Source organism: Colius striatus, chromosome 4, assembly GCF_028858725.1.
Source record: "Colius striatus isolate bColStr4 chromosome 4, bColStr4.1.hap1, whole genome shotgun sequence".
NCBI lineage: Eukaryota > Metazoa > Chordata > Aves > Coliiformes > Coliidae > Colius > Colius striatus.
In genome coordinates, this window is record NC_084762.1 from 74,532,533 (window position 1) to 74,553,917 (window position 21,385).

The 21,385-nt window shown below is 39.9% G+C and overlaps 1 protein-coding gene across 1 annotated transcript in view; it reads right to left on the reverse strand.

The window, feature by feature from the left end:
* NIPAL2 (NIPA like domain containing 2) overlaps window positions 1–21,385 on the reverse strand; it is a 51,119-nt gene that overhangs the window by 24,660 nt on the left and 5,074 nt on the right. Inside the window, exons 2-3 of the mRNA XM_061995046.1 lie at window positions 10,540–10,608; window positions 8,386–8,557 (exon numbers count right to left, since the gene is read on the reverse strand). Of these exons, the coding sequence (XP_061851030.1) occupies window positions 8,386–8,557; window positions 10,540–10,608 (241 nt within the window). The remainder of the gene's footprint in view (window positions 1–8,385; window positions 8,558–10,539; window positions 10,609–21,385) is intronic.

Consider the following 21,385-nt stretch of genomic DNA (forward strand, 5'->3'; position numbering starts at 1 on the left):
TAACAGAATGTATGTATAATTAATGCTTTTTATGATGTGTTCTATTTAGAGGAATCTAAAAATAGGAGAGATTTTAAGAACATACATTAGGCCATCTGGGATTGGAGGAAAAACTGAAACAGGAGGTGAGGGGCAACATCAAGGTAAGGAGAGAGAGATCCGGGAGAGACTCTTAAACACAAAAGACAACTGTCCCTGAGCAAGCCATCAATACTTCATATGCATTCAGGTGAAGAAGAAAAGTAAATGGAGTAAATCTAAGCAAAGAAGTTGATAACAGTTACACAGATCTGATGAGATGCTAGAGTATATACAAGCCTGGCAAAATCTGGCTGAATTTTAAGCAAGTTACAGTAGCACAGTCAAGAGAGCACCTTGTTAACTCTAGCTAACACAATATTTTAATTTCATTTTTATTTTATTTATTTTGAGGGTCTTAAGCTCCATAAGTTTGATTTTTAAAGAGTCTTTTAAAAGTCTTTTATATTTTTCAAGAGTCTTTTAAGGATTCTTTTATGTGCTTCAATTTGTGGGATAGATTTGAACCAGGTTAATTCAAAGAAAGCATAGGCAGTTTGTCTTGATGTGGGCAGTGGCTCGCTAGAAGTGATGGGCCAGGTGAGGAGAGGTATGAAGGGAGCCTCTGAGCCCTTGCACTCTGAGCAGGCTTGCTTTTTCACATTTTTACTTCTGCTGGCTTTGCAGGTTTTTCTGGCCAGCAAGACAAACAGCAGGCACCAAAGTGTATCCCAGGAGCACAGTGAGAAATGTACAGCCCTAACAGTTGCACTGCCCCTCTTTCTTAACTGCTTTGGACTCTGACTTACAGTCTCAGCTGCATTTAGATGCTTAAGACAGTAAATCCTCCAGAAAAGACAGTTTAAAACAATATGCTAAAACAACATTCCTCCCACCATCTCCTCTCTGCCCAGTGGCCCCCAAGCTAACCCTGCTGTGAGCAGGAGGTTGGCTTAGGGACTTCCTGGGGTTCCTTCCAACATGTTATATCCTAGGAAGAAGAGTAAGTGGGCATCCAGAGGCCACAGCAAAGCCTATCAGCTATAGGAGTTAAAGCTCTTACTGCACCCTAAATTCATCTCCTAAATGCAGCCCTGCTGAAAGCCCTGTCCTCAGCTTCTCACTTTCCACTTGCTTCCCATTATCCCTCAGACCACAGGTGAGTTGCCTCCCATCTCCCCACTTCTCTTCACTAACAGTGATGTTACATCCTCACATTTTCCTCCTAGCCTGCTTTCCCTTCACCATGACTTCAACCCATCACTGCTGCATGAATCTAACCTCCTACTACCCAGACCCAACCTTCCATTTCCCACATCACGGTCTTCCTGTTCCCCCTCTGTCACAGAAGCTGTGTTCCTCCTCCTACACCACTGTACTGGTGTGGGAAATAAATTACTGAACATTATGTTCAACTCCATGGATAAATAGACCAAGGAACCTGGGCAATTGCTGTGTTGAAAAGTGTTAATGTGTCTTTGCAACTGTTCATTTGTTTGCCTGATTGGTTTGGTTTTTGTTTTAAATAAATAGACAGTTATAAAGATTGATATCTGTGTCAGAATGAGGAACAGACTCCTGGTTTTTTTAAGTGGTCAGCAATAGAGCACAATACAGAAATGCGGACAAAAAACTGTGTCAAAGTGTAAGCTGACAACAGCTTAGCAATAAAACAAGCTATTTACCATTGTTCTGAAGCCTCTTTGCTTTTGAACCACTGATTTTATCGATGCAACATATGCACAATTCTAAGCCTGAACTGTCAGCCTGTAAGTCATTGAAGCAAAGATGGCATCCCTGTTCTTCTGACAAAACTTTTATACTTTTGGGTGAATCAGAACATTTTTAGCTTTTAAAATAATAATTAAGTTAAAACTTTTAAAACTAGGCATGGATCCTACTCCCGTTCAGAACAGTGGAACAGTGGTGAATAGCCTGTTAGATCAAGAGAAGGGAGAAAATTTTGGACATGATCTTTTAAGGATTAAATATTACAGAACCAATACATCCTAGTGAAATCCTTGAGTTTATTTCAACCTTGATTGTGTCGTGCTTATATCAATATCCACAAATTTACAAGAAAATATCTGTGTCTATATGACAGTCTATCTGAAAGCTCATGAAACTCTTCAATTTGGAAATACAGAGTTAGTATTTCAAATAATCAACAGTATGACTTAGTACTACATGAGAATCATGATAAATAAAAACTATTGGGGAGAAAATGAGAGTCTGTTCAGAAGCTTAACTAATATGTTGAAGCAACATCAACAACATCTTCTCATACAACAGTATGAAATAGACTGGTTTGTATTCATTATTGAATGTATATTCACTATATATTGAATGAATATATATTCACTGCAGCATGTGAATTTCAATTTAAATTGAAAAAACAGTACAAAGTGTCCGTTTTCTGCATGACATGCAATTAAGTGCCTTAAGGGAGAGCTGTAATGGTGCTACACATAGTTTAGTCAGCTGCTTATTCTCTTAGGAGAGTGATCATTTACAATTATCTCCATATGTAAGTTTTCTCCAGCATAAATAGAAATAAAAAGTAGTGTGATATGTGGGTTCTTCCACTAGCAGACACTGAATGGTGAGAATCCAGCTCACAAAACAACTCCTCTGCCTCCAAGACATAAAAGCTGCATTTAGGGTTGCTTCTTCGTTGTTTCTTTAAGTAAGGAATAATACACAACAGGAGAAGTTAAAGATAGGAAATACATGCTGATCGTAGAGTATATTTTCTGTATTTTGTCTCATACGCCTAAAAACTCAAATGAAAGAGTTTTTACCTCTATTTTATTGTCAGGTCTTACACTAAATAATCCTTTCATTACTGTTTGGAACCTCAAATACTAATATATCCCTCCTTTTCCTCTTTTCAGTTCTTAGATAAGTTTTATGTACTATTTTAAATAGACTAGTACTCTCCTCATAAAGGCATAGACTGCTTTTACTGCTTCTATTGATAATAAGCTAAACATGAGCCAGCAATGTGTCCTCGTGGCCAAGAAGGCCAATGGCATCCTGGGATGCATCAAGAAGAGTGTGGCCAGCAGGTCAAGGGAGGTTCTTCTCCCTCTCTACTCTGCCCTGGTGAGGCCTCATCTGGCGTCCTGTGTCCAGTTCTGGGCTCCTCAGCTCAAGAGGGACAGGGAACTTCTGGAGAGAAGTTCTCTCCACCAAGATGATCCACCAAGGGCCACCAAGATGATCAGGGGACTGGAACATCTTTCATACGAGGAAAGGCTGCAGGAACTGGGGCTGTTTAGTCTGGAGAAGAGAAGAGTGAGGGGAGATCTTGTTAACATTTACAAACATCTAAAAGGTGGGTGTCAGGAGGTTGGGACATCCCTTTATTGTAGCTAGCAACAGGACAAGGGGTAATAGGATGAAGCTGGAACACAAAAAGTTCCACTTAAATATAAGAAAAAACTATTTCACTGTTCAGGTGAGGGAGCAGTGGCACAGGCTGCCCAGAGGGGTTGTGGAGTCTCCTTCTGTGAAGGTCTTCAAGACCCACCTGGACATGTTCCTATGCGACCTGATTTAGGTGAACCTGCTTCTGCAGGGGGGGTGGACTAGATGATCTCTAAAGGTCCCTTCCAACCCTACCATTCTATGATTCTATGATTCTGTCTTGTCCAATAGTTTTTCAATAAACCACAGGATTTAACATTTACCTCTTTCTGTTACACTTAACTGGTTCAGTCAGGTAAAGGCATTAAAAACCACTTACTCTGCACCCATTTTGCACCCATTTCATTGGTAATTTCCATGAAATACCAAAGGAAGTGTAATAGCTGTGATTCAAAGACTACTGTTTACATTGGCTATTGTAGTCTGACACATAGTTAGAAAGATCTGGAGAGGTGATGAGGCAGGTAGTACATTTGATCACTATAGCTCAAATAAGCAGGAGATTAATGATGCAGAACATGAGGAGCAGGTCTGCCTGGTCAAGTACCAGTATTTGCAGAGGGGATTCCAGAGGCTGCACACTAAAAGGACAAGATAAAAGGCTGAATTGATGATGTTGTCAGTCTTGAGAATAATGTGGTTTAGCCGAAGGATAGTGTGGAAAAAAAACATTAGATGTGCCCAAGCATTTTATTAAGCACATTCAGAAGGAAAGAAGCTGGTTTGAAGAAAGGATCTGTGCTCACACCCTTAGACTAAAATCTCTCTCTCTCTCATGCAAAGGGCTACCAAGGAGGACAGAAGGACAGGAAGCACAGGCAGTTCTTAATGTTTGTTCACAAAGCACAAGGACAAGCAAGTCCATGTGAACTCTGTGGGCACTGATAGAAAAATCACAGCTGTTTTTTGAGTGAACCTAGCACCATCTCCACAGTGGAGTCTGCTTACAGACAATTCAAGACCAAGAATCTCCTTGCCCTGAGACTATTAGCTTGAAACTTCTTTACCTGGTCCTGCCTCGTGTCTTTTACTGTCTCATTCAAGGGGAGGGCAGGAAAACCAGTTTGCTGCTCTAATGTGAGTCATTTTGTGGTAGATGGGGGAGAGGATTCAGATATGAGGAGGATGGATGCATTTACACCTGGTGGAACCTCAGTCTCCTTCAGGGCCAGAGCTCTGTGTCAGGGAGGATTAACACAAAAGTGGAGAAACTTAAAGGCTACCTGTATGCACAGTCAGAGTTGAACAGAGAGCTAGCTCTGCTGAAAACATCTGGAAACAAATTCATCACATCTAATTGGCTACTCAAACCTATTTTTAGTTTATATGACAAATGTTAATGGTGCACTGAATATAGTGGAAGATATTACAGAATTTAGTCAGTTGGTGCATGATCTCTTGATAGCTATCTTGTGTAACATTTCTAACAACTTTAAGCATTTGTACTGGAAAAGTGGTGGATAAAACAGAAAACATTTTTCCCCATCCTTAATGCCAATATGCTAATAAAAAAAGCAAGCCAAATGTCTGAGGAATTGCTCAAAAGAGAGATCACTAAGGTGAGCTTACATACACACTGCAGAGGGAAGTTGCATCTTTCGTTGCATCTTCTAGACTAGTACATATAAAGTATTTTAAGGAATAGTGTGGTAAATGTTTTCTGTCTCTCAATAGTAACAGTCTTCTCAAAATCCCGAATTCTTCAGCCATAAAGATGTTACATTACAGTCAGTGGGAGAAATCCATTTCTACAAGAGTATCTGAAAAACTTTCTCCTAAAGCACCACCAGAGATACCAATTTTCAAAGCCTAAAGCAATTTCTTGCCTCACAGCTATTTAGAAGGAGCATATAAAAATGCAAAGGGATCTCAACAATGTCTCAACTCACTCAGTCTAAGTGAGTTAAGTGTAAAACAATTCTCTACAGAATAAAAAAAACTGCAGAAGAAATAATCTCTTATACCACTGGCCTCCCCTCATCCTCCACCCTCCAGTTATTTATGCAGGCAAAAGCAAGACAATGAGCTAAAAACCACAGCAGCCTACAATTACCCAAGCTACATGTAAAACATGGTTTGAAATTTTTAAGTATAAAAAGCTTTTTAATGATCACATCAAACATGCATTACTCCTCCACTTTTAAATTAAAAATTTACCAATTTCTCCTCTTGAAGAAAACAACTGCTGTCTTCTCAAACTATTTAAAACCCTGAACAGATGTAGAGTTTGCATCATTGCAACCACACACAAAAATACTTCCACTGTGTAAGAAGGAAAATATAGCCTTTGTAGCTTAATTCTAAAAAAAAAAAATTAAAATCTACTGGTGTCATGCCAATTCATGGTCTGTGGTACTGAATTCTTTATAAAAACAGCCATCAGAAGCACCCAGCTCAAGAGAATGAGACACAAGCTTTTCACTATTTAATTGATGCCGGCTTAAGTGCAAAATTTAGTTGGAAGCAGTTAAATGTGGTAGCATAGCATAATAGATGTTGGCTCCATCTATTTTAAGATCCAGGATACTTTGCATCTCAGAGGTCTGGATATATATGATGGGTACAGCCCAAATAAATTCTGAGCAGAGACTCCAGTCTGCCTTATCCTCCTCCAAAACCTTGGTTTCCAAGAAAAGTACACTTTCTGTACAGACTTGGTGACTGTGACCTTCAGAGAATCCCACAGATGACAGCGTATACTGCAAAGCACGTTTCCCCTCAGTGCACCATAGGTGCCCAATGTCATTGAGAGATAGCTCTTACAATGTGGGTTGTTGACAATGAACTTGTTAAAAAAAGCTCATCAGAAGGGTGGACTTAGGGTTCACATATATATTTGGAGTTTGTTATCAAGTGGGTAATTTCTTCAGCTAAAAAAATTAACTTGTGAAAGACACACGTTCACCAATAACTCAAAACAGCCGCCAACTACACTGTGAAAAGTCCATCCCCCATCACTTAAAACAGGTCACAACTTAATGAGAAAAATTTTTCTTGATCTTTTCAGTTGGAAGACCTGCTGATTAAACTATCCTTTGGCCAGCTGTTAGCAAATGATGTACACGTGTTTTGGTCAGTTTGTCATTACCCTAAATGATTAACTCTTCTAAAATGAAAAGGATGTGTTCTCTCTCTCTGGCTTTAATTTCAGAAGACAGGAAAGTATCTAGTGGTAGGAAGTGTTACTGGGAATTTATTGTTGTAATTGGCTGTCTACATCATTTTTACTTTCCCTTCCTTAAGGGAATGTTTGCTAGACTAAATAAAATTTCAGATACCACTATTGTTTGGGCTATGAAATGGATACAGTCAGCTGATACATGGAAATGGAATATAAGATATTAAAGTGGCTCCTGGGGTCTTCCAGGATATGCATTTCGCGTCAGTAAAGAAAAAGGAAAAAGGGAAAAAAAAAAGTGGGCAAGAATTTTGATAAAATATACCAGTTAGGGAAGTGTTTTCTTGGTATTTGTTGCAAGTAAGGGGAAATGGACAACAGAGCAAACAGATGCAACATTTCTCCACATATTGCAAAAGTAAAAAAGAAAGAATCTGTCCCCATAAAAATCAATCCTCAATGTGACCTCTTCTTTGTAGCAGTTAAATAACCAATGGATTTTCTTTCCCTTTCCCACTGCTTTTCACTTCTTCTTTCTGGTTTTCTATTTTTGCATTTTATTCAGTTTGGGTAAGAAATGTCCCTTTAGGTTCAGAGACACCTGGAAATGTCTACAATTTTAAAAGATATAACTACTGCCACCAAAATCACACCGGGGTATGTCACATTAATTTACATTTTCTTCTCAGGTAATATCTCATCCCTTTCTTTGAAAAATCTTTCCCACAGTGGTGAACTACTGTGCTTTTATATCTCATTCTCCAAAATTCTGCAATAGTTTAACGCTAAAAGTTAGAGTAAAATGCCTGCAGTTTCGCTCCCCCGCTATCTCCTTGCTAAATTGCATACACATATGGCTGGCTGCCCCCTTCTACTACAGCTGGGCGGTCCACTGGGAAGATAATTCATCTTTTCTACTTTCCCATGCAGAATTGCTCACTGTAATGTCGCTTCCAAGCATGAAACTTGGTAGCTAGAGACAGACCATGAAGTGTTATCACTTGTCATGCACAGCTTTGTGATATCTCAGCCCTGGATGTTTCAGCTGTGGATATGAAACAGCGCAATTAAGGGATTCAGCTGCACTTTGTATTCCTGTGTTCACAGTCTCTGTACAATATTATCCTGTCTACTCAGCTTTGTATTAGCACAACACGATAACATATTTTAAAACATGTGTTACTTTATCAAAGAAACAGCATTTCATACCCATCAATATCTTACAATTACAAAAAAACCCACATGAAGTAAAGAGTAAGATCATATCAAATGACTCCTAAGGATATGATTCTGCTAAAGACCAATTAATCCGCACATGAAGGAACAAATGAGCAACATTTCAGGGAATTTCTAGGCCCTTTTTGTCCTGTTCTGCAGAGTCAAGCACGTTTGCCCATGGCCACATGAATTGTGGTGATGGGCATGGTGCAGGTAGCAAAAACCACTTGGTGTGACGGTAACACAGAAAACATATAGGTACTCAGGATCAGACCACATCTCTGTGCAGTCAACAGGATTCCTTCCCCGCACTTTGGGGTCTTGCAGAGCTGGCAATGGCAGTACAGCGCCAAGCTCCCAACTGGCAGGAATAGAGCATAGTGACACAAAAGATAAAACTATGGAAAAAGTCTTTGTCTTAAGTAGAGGGTTTGTGTTAAACTGTCAGTTCATGTAATTATATGAATAATTTCTTTTCAAACCACAACATTAACATTTTCCTCTTACATTCTTGCTGCAGTTTCTATGGCATTATTCCTCTAGTCACAAACACGTATGCAATTAAAGTATGCACCCAAGCAGGAAATGGCAAACTGTCTCACCTATGACAGAGACACATCCCAGTGGAGCAACGAGGGCAATGGGGGCAAATCCGTAGGCTGTGAAATTGCCCACTTCTCCAAGCCCCAGGAGGGTAATTCCACAACACCACAGCTTGCTTGTGTAGCAGGGCTTCGGCTCTGTTTGGCGAGCCAGTCGGAGATGAGCGCACTTCTAGAAAATTAATTATTAGGAACAAGTATAAAAAGAAAGGCTTCCATTGTGTTCTTACGTCTGACAAAAGGGGAATAATTAAGGGGGCTGTAAACTTCAAATTCCAGGTGTGTCAAGCTTTTCTTTTAAATGGGACTACCAGCTTGTTGCAGACGTGCAGCTTTGTGTTAGCACTGCTCCAGATGTGTGCTTTCTTAGCCATGGTGGAAATGACCAGAAAATTAGCCCTCTGAATAAAACTGAAAAATAGTAAGTGAATACTGGCTAGTGCTTCCTAGCTATCACTGCACACCTCTTCTTCTCTCAAAGCAAAGCTTGGCAGTTGTGCTGTGAATCTGGAAACACTCAAAGAAAATGGGGCAGAATCAGAACCGTGGTGACTAACTCAGAGAAGGGGATCACTCAACATGGTGTTTCTGCTCCATGATACATATCCTTACCAGAAATACAATTCCAAATTTTAAAAAGCAACACTTAATCACGTTTGCTGCAGGGAGGATTCTAAATTAATTAGGTAGAATCCAGAATTGGGTTACAGTCTCCTGTTTGACCTTAGAAGACGATCTCAGGTAATGCATTATCTTCCTAAAGAAAACCAGCTATACCTGCATCAATAGGTATAACGTATACTCAAGTAATAGTTCATCAACACTTCTTGTTATATGGCTATGGTATCATTGGCACATGCTGTAACTGTTTTCTCTCTGGCTGTACAGCAAGAATTTCTATACAGCCAGATAATTTTACATTGATCACACAGATCTTCTGAAACAGAGTTCAGAGAGTTTCCATGGGGAAAGCATCGAAGGATGCAATGTTCACCACATTGGTCCTGTAGATTATCGTTTCCTTTCTCAGATTCTTCACTAGCCTCTTCACAGGGGTCTTCTTTAATTAGGAAACCAAATGATACAGTTATTGAGGGATAAATCATGGTAAAATACTTTTTGTTCCCCCTCACTTGATATTTGATTTTGGAATTGTCCCTGCAAAGCCTCAAGGAAGTTGTAAAAAATTGTCCTCGTAATCCCATTGTATTATGTAGGCTACACGACAGAGTATGAGCCAAACAGTAATGTCTGCGAGACACCGTACTCTCAGTCATTCCTCTTGTTGAGAGGATGCAGCACATTATTTCATCTTCATGCTGTGGAATATGTTCAGGGGATGAAATCCTAAAAAGAAGGTTATACCTCCAAGGAGAAAAGGAGCATAACGAAGTCAAACTTCCCTGAGCCACAGATGAGCAATTCACAGTAACATCAGGATTTTGCATGTTCCATTTTTACAAACACAAAAAGATCCAATTGAAATTAACATTAAACAATACTCAAATCAAGAATGTACATTTCTGGTGAAAATCAAACAGAACAAGTTCTTAACTGAAGTCTGAGCTCTAGTTTTTCCTCAGATTCTTGCAGGAATGACTCTTGAGGACACAGTGTGATTGAAGAGATGTGCAGTGAACATAGGAGAGTGAGCCTGGAGGCTCCAATGCAGTCTTCTTTCTCCAGATGTCTGCCTTCTTTGCATATTAATGCATGTGGATAGTATTTAATTGAAGGCTGTTTATAATCCAGCTGAACCACATTGCAAATGGTGGGCTGGTTTTTCGCTGATAATCAGAGGGAAGAGATGTAGAAAAACCAACTGCATGGAGGCAAAGGGAGAGAGATTGATAAAATTTGGTCTGTCCATTTAATCTGAGTGTGAAAATAAATGTTGAGATGTAGGGGAAGTCATTATTCATAGTTGGATATTGTTAATAAGTGGAGAAAAAATTGTTTTAAAAGATAATTCAGTCGAAGCTGTCTGTCAAATAACAACACTGAGCTATTGGTTTTCCTAAACAGTATTTAAAAAGCTGGTCAAATTAGTCAAAGATGGTTTGGGGCACAATATCGCAAAAAATCTTTATAAATTGTAACACAAGTTACTTGCTAAATATAGACAACTGTGAACAAAGAGAAAAAAATTGATACCTGTATATTCAAAGAGACACTAATCAGAAAATTTGAGGCAGCAGCAAGTAAAACTCCCAAGAGTTGAGTCTGTAAAATCACAAAACAAAAAAATACAAAAACATTTGTTAGTTTAAGAACAATATAACTGTGGTTTTCTGATAGCACATTGTAACTCAATCAAAAAGAAATCATTGCACTTTTCAGTCATTGAGTTAATGAGTTCATAAAAAATATCTCTGCACAGTTGACTAGGGCTGAAGTGGTAAACAATTGGGAATGGAAAAGGCATCCCAGTGCCGGAGGTGGTTTTGCTGTTCTTCAGTAGAACACCTCCTTAAATCTCATTAAAGAAAAAAATGGACAGGTCTGAGATGAACACTACACACAGGTATTCGTTTTGTGGTTTTGTTTTTTTGTTTAAAGAGGCCTGTTTTGTTACATAATCCAGAAGGAAAATCAACAGCAATCAAACCATTCATATTGGAACAAAATTATCTTATGTGTTAACTTATCCACTATTTGACAGGGTAGCCAGGAACACGGGTCTCCTGACAGTTTCTTTAATGTATTGTGTTACTTCATCAAATTCTTTTCTAATCAGTCTGTCTAATTTTCAGTAAGATTTGAAAACTTTCTGCAAAGCTGAGAAATTAAAAACATTCAAGTAGGATTCATTATTTTGGAAAGAAGCCATTTAAAGATGTCTCTTCAGCAAGCTCAAATAACAGGTACGTGGTAGAGATCTTCATCTACTTTCAAAATGTTGTAACACTTGGTACATTGTTGTGTGTTCGGGACTCACTCAAGGTCAGTGGTATAGTGCTGTGAGGAGCCCCATCAGCTTGCAGAGGAAACAAACACACTATCAGTGAGTTTTTATAAATGAGGTCATGGTAACAGGATCTAGCATTGCTATCACTTGTGAGATGGAAAGCAGCATTCAACTCCGTGATCACAGCCTCAGCTCTCAAGACACTTGTTCAAGAAGGTCCCTGTGTACCAATGAACAGACAGTGCCTACTAGCCACAGAGACTGTTGCCTTGCCATATTTATAAAGAGCAATATGAGGTTCAGCAAGCTCTTGGAGGCAGGGAATATTTTTGTGGCTAGATAATTCTCAGACTAGGAAAGAGCAACCCTAAAAATGCAAAGAAACAACTACTTTATTACAAATGGACAATAGTCCATTTTTTTTGCCCCTACCCTCTGGTGCCTGGCAGCTGGAGGTTATTCCCAGCTTCTGTCATCTTCCCTCACCCCAGTATCCTGCAGTGGATGTCTCAGCACACCTCGGCCCAGACATCTGTGCTGAGATCAGGCATTAACTGTCACAGGGACAAGAGCAGACAATCAGCCTCCTTCCACATCGGGGAAATGCTGTCATATAGTCCCCACCCAGAGCCCTGCAGGAGCAGGGGTGGGTTTTCCTTCCTGAGGCTTTGATGTTGTCATATCAAATCATGAGCATTGACCTTGTGCAAAAGTTTGACCACTTCACAGGTGGATTATTGCAGCATTACTGCACTCCCCTCATCATCCTGTACACACAGTAGCTTCAGTAAAACAACAGTTAAGTCAAAATTGTTTTCCTGCTCCCAAAAACTTGTTTCTTTTTAAATGACAACATTCTCCCTTGTGAGGGGGTGGAGTTGTCATGAAGAGCTTAAGAAAAAGGAGACAGAAAGGAATAGAAAGCAGAAACTGCCACCTCATTTACAGCATCATTTTATTGCCTTCACATCAGTAATTGTAATACATCCACGCTATTCCCATTAGAGAGCCCAGTCTCTCTTCAGCTCTTTTCATTTCATCAGCCAGTTCTACCCTTATGGCTGCAACTCTGGATAACCCCTTTTGCAGGTCCTTAACTCCCAGCTTTCAGCTGGGGGTCACAGACATTGTGCAGGACTCAAGAGGCAACCAGCACCCCAGGGAGGAAACATGGTTTGTCTTGAGCCAGCACAAAGAACGGTCTCCATCCAGCTCTGGAGGTAAAATTTGTACGCAGCTGGTAAGCAGAGGATGAGGCTATGCGTTCCATCTGTCCTCTAAAAAACATGTGCAAAATCAGATCCACATATGTGTTCTGATGATGACATGAGTATCTGCCTCCAGACACTGTGAATCAATGGCTTTACACAATGCATGGACAAAGACTCCATCAGGAAGTTTTCCAATGCCCTGCATTACTGGTGTCCTCTCCAGAACAGCGACTGCTTTCCTACCGTGATGGTAGGTACTTCATCAAGTACCTGTGAACTTGACTCAGATATCCTTATGGGGCACATAAGATTTCTAACAGGATGACCACCCTGTATATGAACCGAATCAGTCTCTTCTTATGGATTTCAGAAATTGCCAGGAACAGAAAACAGGTTGAAAGGTTGGGTCTTCCCAGTCCTCTTATTTTCTAGGATACAGTGAGATGCATGTGATCATCTCAGTACTTCCCCGTGAATACCAAGGTCAGTATTTCCCTCAGCTGAGGCTGGGACCACCTTCAAGGTCCTGACAGACACATGCAAGACTGTTGAGCTGACATTCCCTTGTGCCTAACTTAAGCAACCTCCTGTGTCTACACACAAGTTAAAACAGTGCATGTGTATAATCAAGGCAAACTCATAGTGGCAGTCTGAGCTCAAATTTTACTCTCTCTGCTCAGGTCATTTTATTGTAATGAGCACATGTTTCACCTGAGCATTGCTGTTGGCATATATACTGCACTGCCTGCTGCAGACTGACATGCACTAATGAGCTCTGGTTAATATGGTGATAGCACCATACTTCCAAATCCATGGCTGGACTTAAAAGCAGGTTAAAAGCAGAGTACAATGCCCTAAGGAGGTCAAATATCACATGGATCCATTCAGGGAGATGAGATGAAAGTACAGTAACACCATGCAGATATAACATGGCAAAACTGTCTTGCACAGGTTCATACTCAGACGTGCCAATATTGAAGAAAATGACAGGGAACCCAAATATAGTAAAGAGGAAAATTTGATTGCAAGCTTCACAGAATGCATCTTAAACCAGGTGGCAATTTCTAATGCACAAGAACTGTCATATACAGCAGCACTCAAAGCAGGAGAGGAAAAAAAAAACCCTGACACAATATTTCAGGCTAGTAAAGCCACCTATGAATGAGAGATGACCTGAGACAGAAGACAGATCACCCAAATGCTTGCTGTATTACCCTGAAGACACACCGCAACCCTTTTGTTCCCATCTTGTAATATAAAAGGCTTCACTATTTGTAGTGTCTGCCATTCAACATCCTTTAGAGGCTAGAGGACTGGTGAAACGGCCAGTTTTATAAGTAATAAACACAATATTCTCTGAACACAGACTTTCCAGTGGTGATATCCAGTTGTGATATCATCCGCAGCACTGTGGGGCTTCCCACACATCAGTCTTGAGACAAACCTCCATGAGGGAATTCAGTCGCAGACACAACTTCAGAGTCATGGTGCTACTTCAGTCAACTAAGGAATTCTACAGGAAAAAGCCTTAAATATTCAAAACTGTTGGCATAAAACGCAAGTCCATTCATCGCAAAAACATTTGTCTGAACACACAGACCACGTTGTTGGACCCCAGATTTCAAACTGTTGACACATTCTTCCAGTGCATCCAAATGCATGAGGCTTGTCACAGAAACATCCTGCCCTTAGGTTTTCCAGAAAGTAAAGAGAACCACAGAAATTTGATTTCCTTTACCTTAACATGGTTTGGAATAAGCCATGAAAATCACTTGCAGGTTTTGCAGCTCTTTCTAGATACTCCCCCAGCACACAGATCATGGACCGAGGCTGAGGATCTGCCAATATTTTCCTTGATGGCAAAGTGAGCTTGAGGAATGCCCCCCTTTCCCCCACTCCCTTCCCTCACTGCCTCATTTGAACTAAAACTACTTTTTGTGATGCTATTCCAGGTTTGCAATAACCCTCCCAAAATACACCCCATTAGCATTATGTTCTTTATAAACCACCTGCCGATGTTGAACACTAAGGGCGGATCAAAATTCACAAGCCAGAGCAAAGGGTTTTTAAATGGTGGTCCCATGTGGTTTGCCAGTGGTGACAGGGCCTGTATAGGGGGCTGCTGCAGGGAACCAGTTTGAAAAGTGGCAAATTTGTCTTGAGCAAGACACCTTCAACATTTGCCTGGCATCCCTCATGCCAGTGGCATGCGGCTCTTGCACAAGCCCAGGCCTGGGGAAGGGAGGTTTGAACAATCCATCAGTAGGCATCCATTTGCCAAGTGAAGTGGCAACATACTGCTACTCAAAATAAATGAGCAGCAGTACGGTATACTGCTGCGCACGATCCTGGGCTGAGCACTCATACAGGACCTGATGCTTATTTACCCTAGCCCCTTTTCACATCATTCTGGCAGTGTTTTAAAATGATGTTTTACATGTAAGGTCTCTTTTTATTGTCAAAGTAAAGTAGGGAGTTTATGGTAAATGAAAGCCAGGGTGAAATCTAAATCTTTGGCACTAATTCTAATAAATTTACCCCTTGCAGTCTAAAATCTGCACTGGAGACTCAGTTACACAGTGAGATGCAATTTATTCATACTACATGTATGTTTTCCTAATGCACATTAAGCTGTAATTGCCAGACCTACGAAATGAAAATTTAGAGGATTAACTCAATTTGCATTGACTAAAAGGTATATGCCCATTATTTATGGAAACTTACTATACTTATAAATTGAACTGATGAACAGAAAAAACCCACTTCTACATATATTGTCATCTCACTCATCAAACCTAGTTAAACTACTCCTCCTAGTTTTATTTATTTATGCATTTATTTGAGATCTAAAGGGTTTCCCAACAAATGTAAAGACATATATTGCTTCAAAAACTACAGACTGTTTCCAGAAATTAGGATTTTATCAGATCTCAATGGATCTTATAAAGAAAAGGGTGGGAAGCACCTTCTAAACTTCCAACTCTGAGTTAACTCTGAAGCAAGGGAAATTCAGAGTCCTTTAATGAAAACCACATTTTTCAAAGAGCCACCATGTGGAATTAGGAGAGGCTTATCATTTAGCCATTATTATTCACAGACCTCTGGCTGTGCTCAGTGCTTTACAGATGCATAAAGAAAACAAGGTCCTTGTTTCAGTGCAATTCATATACTCATATATGGGTTCAGGCCCATATGAAGTACTGAAGGACAGCTGAAATAAAAATAAAAGGGCAATTACAAGTGTTGGAACATGTAAAGAAAATACATTTGATTTGTTTGTTGTGACATCAAGGAAAAAGGACGTTGTTCAATGTATAAGAAGGAGAAAATGAAACCATTTTTTGTTAGGAACAGAAGGAGACGGGTGACTTGGTAACTAAGTCAGAAAAAACTAGAGTGAAGACAAGGCAGTCTGTAGGTTTTACATAGGTCATCAGGCCAGATCCCAGGCCAAGTTAGATGAAGTTCCTATCTCATTAATATTGCAGAATCCTTGTGTATACTAGGTTTTACAAATTTGAAATATATATTTTCACCGACAAGACATAAATTCTAAAGGCTAAGAAGTAGTAAGGCCAAGTAAGTTATGAAAAGGTGTGGGGACTTGAGAGAATAAAGGAACTACAGAAGTGGGACCCTATTATTCATCTCCATGCTTTAATTATTTTCATGAGATCTTATTTGTATTCACCAATCTGGTAACGTTAATTAATGTCCATAATGGATAATAAATGAAAACAAAGAGTATGAATTGTGAAATATACTGAAGTAAATGTCAAAATGTTTACTAAGCTATATACAAACCTATCCATCCACTATAATGTCAACAAGCATTATGAGTAGTAATATCTTTTTACTTCTTGAAGCGGTACAACCAAATCTCTCAACTCCTAAATTCCAATTTCTTACTCTAAGAAAACAAATCTCAAAATCAGAAATAAATTGGAGGATGAGGAAGGGGCAGAACAGACTTTCATGCTGTTCCTAAGGTGAACAGCCTGGGATACTTTGCTGCATAATCAAAGCCCATTTAATGCTTTTAATAGTGCCTGTTAGACTGAGAATAAAAACTTCTACAATGACTGTATAACAGAAGCTCTAAAACTTTTAATCATTGATGATAACATCTTAATAGAAAGATTTTCTCAAGGACCATCACATAACATCTCCATGGCAACCACAGAAATTACATACCAGGAGAAGGAAAAAACAGGATTATAAACTTTTTGCCAGTTTTCACATCCCTCAGGAGAAACAATGAGTCAGGTCATCACTGCCTGACCAGCTTCTCCCACAAAACAGACAGTTGGATGGGAGACACTATTACTGTCCAGTAGCAGGCTTTCTGGATATTCCTGTTCAAACCTGACTAATTCCTGGTGTACAAGGTAAGATTCAAGTCAGAGCCCTCAAAGCCTAGGTGTACTAATTCCCAGAAGCTACTGCCTGGCTCACATTGAGAAGTTGTGTTGCTCCTCTCCCTGATTCATGTGGCTCCCTGGACCCTTAAATCAAGAGTGGAGGAGGGGAGACAAGGCTCACAGGGAGCCAGAGTGTACCAGTCTATGTCCTGGGAGATAGAGCTAACTCTCCCTGTGTTCAGAAAGACAGGCAAAGCTTAAAAGGGAGTTATCTGAACAGCTGAGTAAATAGTGCTGTTAAACATTACATCAGGTTGCAGAACAAGGCATAGAGAGTACTGTTGGAGATATGGCTCGCTCTGTGTACACACACAAACATGCCTCCAAACCAAGCATTCCCTCCCTGTTATTGTAGTACAAGTCTTGCTGGAATACAAATGAGCTATTTCTAATTCCACTTAAATCAGATACACAAAACCCTGAAAGAAACGTAGCCAGATTAATACATTATTTACCAAATCCTAGAAAGAACTTTTATATAAAAATCTCTCTTCACCCGCTGAGAGGAGCTCATGAGAGGAATGACATGCCTCTTCCAGCATGCATCCATCCAGCACCACTTTCCAACAAAGGCAGGCTTGAATCACTTGATCCTCTTTAGCTATAACTAATGCTTCCTTTGACACGCACACAAAACTCTTCTCCACGTCACAACCTGATTGACCATGCTTGGTTGTTGAGCCCTGGTGTCACACATGCAGGCCAGGGATAAACATATGCTGGTGTCACACATCACCAAGCCAGTGGCATGTCAGTAAAGCTGCTAACAGTAGTAACAACAGGAGACTGTAACAGGAAAAGGTCTGACTGTATTTAGAATTGTTTGATCCATTTGATAAAAGAATTGCTTTATTTTATGGTGTGGTAACAAGTAGCCCAAAGGCCTGTCCAGTCTTCTGTTCCTGCAGAGGAGTACTCTATGTCAGTTCCTTCCTGTGCCTCCTCCTGCACTTGACTTTCCTAGTGTCATTTCCACAGAGGGTGTTAATCATTGACAGATAGTTCCTAATACAAAAAAAAAGACTGGACTCCAGAAGGCAGAACCTTCTGGTTTGCAACATTATTAATTAAAATATAAACAACTGCTAGATTATCAGTGATGATTTCAAAACAAGAGGTCTTGCTCTCTCTAAAATATTCACACATATGTATATGGATGCACGCACACATAAACACAGAGCTGGATGCTTTTAATTTGCAGATACTTCTGGACAAAACTGTAAGATGTAAATCTGAAGATAATGAATTAACTCTTTAGAGAAGTTATCTTACATGTCCATTTCTTGCAGAGGTCTGTCTCCCTGAGACACATTACAGTTGTGCAGTGGTTACTATTTTGTAGTTAATGATGGGTGTTAACATAAGGAGTAGATGTCTAGTTCAGAAGAATCAAAAAGATCTACTGTGTAGCTACGTTTTGCTGCAGAAAAAAAAAATGGTTTAGCTGGATGATCTCTTCTAGGTATCGTTATCATCATTTTATGGTCTCCACTGCACTTAAAGACGTAACAAGGTGGTCAGGTTTTTCCCCCAGATTTGAGTATTATTGATCTTTCAGCAACTGTACCTTATGCAGATTCTCCCATACCAAACCTACTGATTTTTTTTTTCTAGTGTTTTATCATTAGGATAGGATATAATGGTAAGAAAGGTTCTTCTTGACGGGGATTACTCTAGAGATTGGGCCATGAAAAAAAATTCTGTCTACTCCATTTCAGGAATTAAAAAACATGAAGGAGAACTGAGTACCCTTTTCACGAGTCAGATGCTATCATCTCAATGCTTTTGTAAATTACACGTCCTGGCAGCCTCTGATCTATAGCTGTTGTAGTTTAACTCAAGCCAGCAGCTCAGTCCTGTGCTCACCCCAGCAAGACAGGGAGAGAACTGGAAGGGTGAAAGCACAAAACCTCATGTGTTGGGATAAAAACAATTTAATAGGTAAAGCAAAAGCTGTGCACATAAGAAAAGAAAAATCAGGAATTCATTCAACCACTTCCCATGGGCAGGAAGGTGTTCAGCCATCTCCAGGACAGCAGGGCTCCATCAGTGTTAACAATCACTTGAGAAGACAAACACCATCACTACAGATGACCTCCCCTTCCATCTCTTTTTCCCCCAGATTTTATTGGTGAGTATAGCATCATATGGCATGGAATATCCCTTGGGTCAGTCTGGGTCAGCTGTCCCAAATGTGTCCCCTACGAACTCCTTGTGCACCGCCAATCCACTCACTGTCAGGGCAGGGTGAGAAAGTAAAAATGCCTCTATGCTGTGCAAGTGCTATGCAAGAACTCTTCAGCAGTAATTAAAACATCGCCATGTTATCAGCACCTTGTTTCAGACAAATCCAAAACAATGTGAGATTAGTGATTGGACTTGATGATCTTAAAAGTCTTTTCAAACCATAACAATTCTATGATTCTATGGCACTATATAAGTTACCATGAAGAAAATTAACTCTAGCCCAAACCAGTACAATAGCCAAGAGATGGAGCTAGAGTCTTGATGAGACAAAGTTGTTATTGCTTGTTTGACTAAAGTCTCTGTAGATACTACAAGCTTTGCTCTCCCATCATCTTGACATGATGACTGAGTCACTGCTGCATGATAATACAGACATTGAATGATAATGTTCAAGGTGTTTTAGTCACAGCAGAGAGCAAAACATTGCCATTGAATGAGAGAAACAAAGGAGAGAAATTAAAGTTGTTAGCAGATAAAAAATACAAGAAGCTTGTGACAATTTTGAGGCAGGAGAAAAAAGAAAACCAAAAACCCAAACACAAAACCAAAAGAGAAACATTAAGTAATATTGAGTTAGAAGCACAAAGCCAAGTAAATGAAATCACTGTTTATTTACTCCTAAGCTGGTGCCCCCAAAAAATTAAACCAGGATTTAATTGGGAGTTAACTTTTTGGGTACAGGTCTGTTATGTACACAAACCCCATGGTTTGGTTGTTTGGCTGTTTGGCTGTTTTTCATGGGAACATTTTTCCCGTGGATATATCCTTGTCTTCTGAAGAAAAAGGCTTTAATTCATATCAGCTGGCAAAATGACTTTATTTTGGGCAGGATGACAGCTAAGTCATCAGACATGTTAGCTAAGACTCTGGTGCAGATTTTAGATCGCATGAAGGCTATTTGGTTGTACAAGTTTAAATGTCAGAAACAGCTAGGCTTGTCCTAGAGGATATGTACTTCAATGTTATTACTTCACCTCAGCCAGTATGAAGAAGCCACGTCCAAATAATCAGCATTTGCTTTGCTGTGAGTCAGTGCTTCCACACATGGAGAGTTTCCTCCAAACCTTGCACTTACCATGATCCAGACCCTGCATTCATCATAGTCTATAGATCACAGGGTTGTTTCTGCAGAACACAGCAGGATATGGAGGGGAATATAGCCAGTGTCACTGTATACCTCATCCAAGAGTTAAACGTCAATGATCCCATCGTTTGTCTCTATCACAGTTCCATAATCTCTCTTTGTTTCCCCATTACCGGTAAAACATTTCATATCACCAAACAAGGCCAAAGCCTCTAGCCTAGATGATGTAAATCAACCATGGACATCTTGGAAGGGAATAAAATTATACTGGTATAACCTCAATTTAAGCAGTACACATCTATTTAGTTCGATAGTGACTATTTACTTTTGAGCACACTCTGCAAATATCACTGCCACATTTCTTAAGATCTCTGCTCCAGCCCTGGCTGGAGCACACCAACTGCCTGTCTTTTGAAGCTGTTGGCAGTACGTCTCAAAGTCCAGATTAGTCACAGACTGGAAAGCATATCTCCCAACTGTTCACATTAACGAATGCCATTCTTCTGGGACAATCTGTGGTGACATTATAAACATGAGCATTACAGTTTACACTTGTCACCAAAACTCCAAATGGAGTAACTGCAGCCTCCAGTTACTAGGTTAGCCAAAGGTCCACACCTCACTTATGGCTGAAGTGCACAGTGCACAGCTGCTCTTTTCTCACACTTCTAAAGGCTTGAGTTTTGAGTTTGGTCAAATTTCTACTTGAGTGATTTGGATTCTTTTAATTCCTTCAAATAAGAATTAATCAGATCCATCAGACTATTGGAGACAAGCAAGGATAAGATTCAGACATCTTTATGTTTGATGCCTAAAGCAGACTTCAAGAGCATAGGAAGCAAAAGATCATATTTTAGCTTCAAAGAGCAATAATGTCTTCTTTGAGTAACAAAATTGGGGGACCACAGTGTCACTGGTGAGATTTTATGAGAAGGGCATCTTTTATCTTAAAAACTGTATCAACGAGTATTTTCCCATTGATTTAGCCAGCCAAATTGCCTCATCAAGGAGTCAAATGAGCATGAGGGCAAATGAAACAGCAGCATAGATTCAAGATAGACGCATCACCACCTCTTCAGGTGGCAGATCCTTCAGGTCCCAGATCCACACAGCTGCCTCATGAAATCTC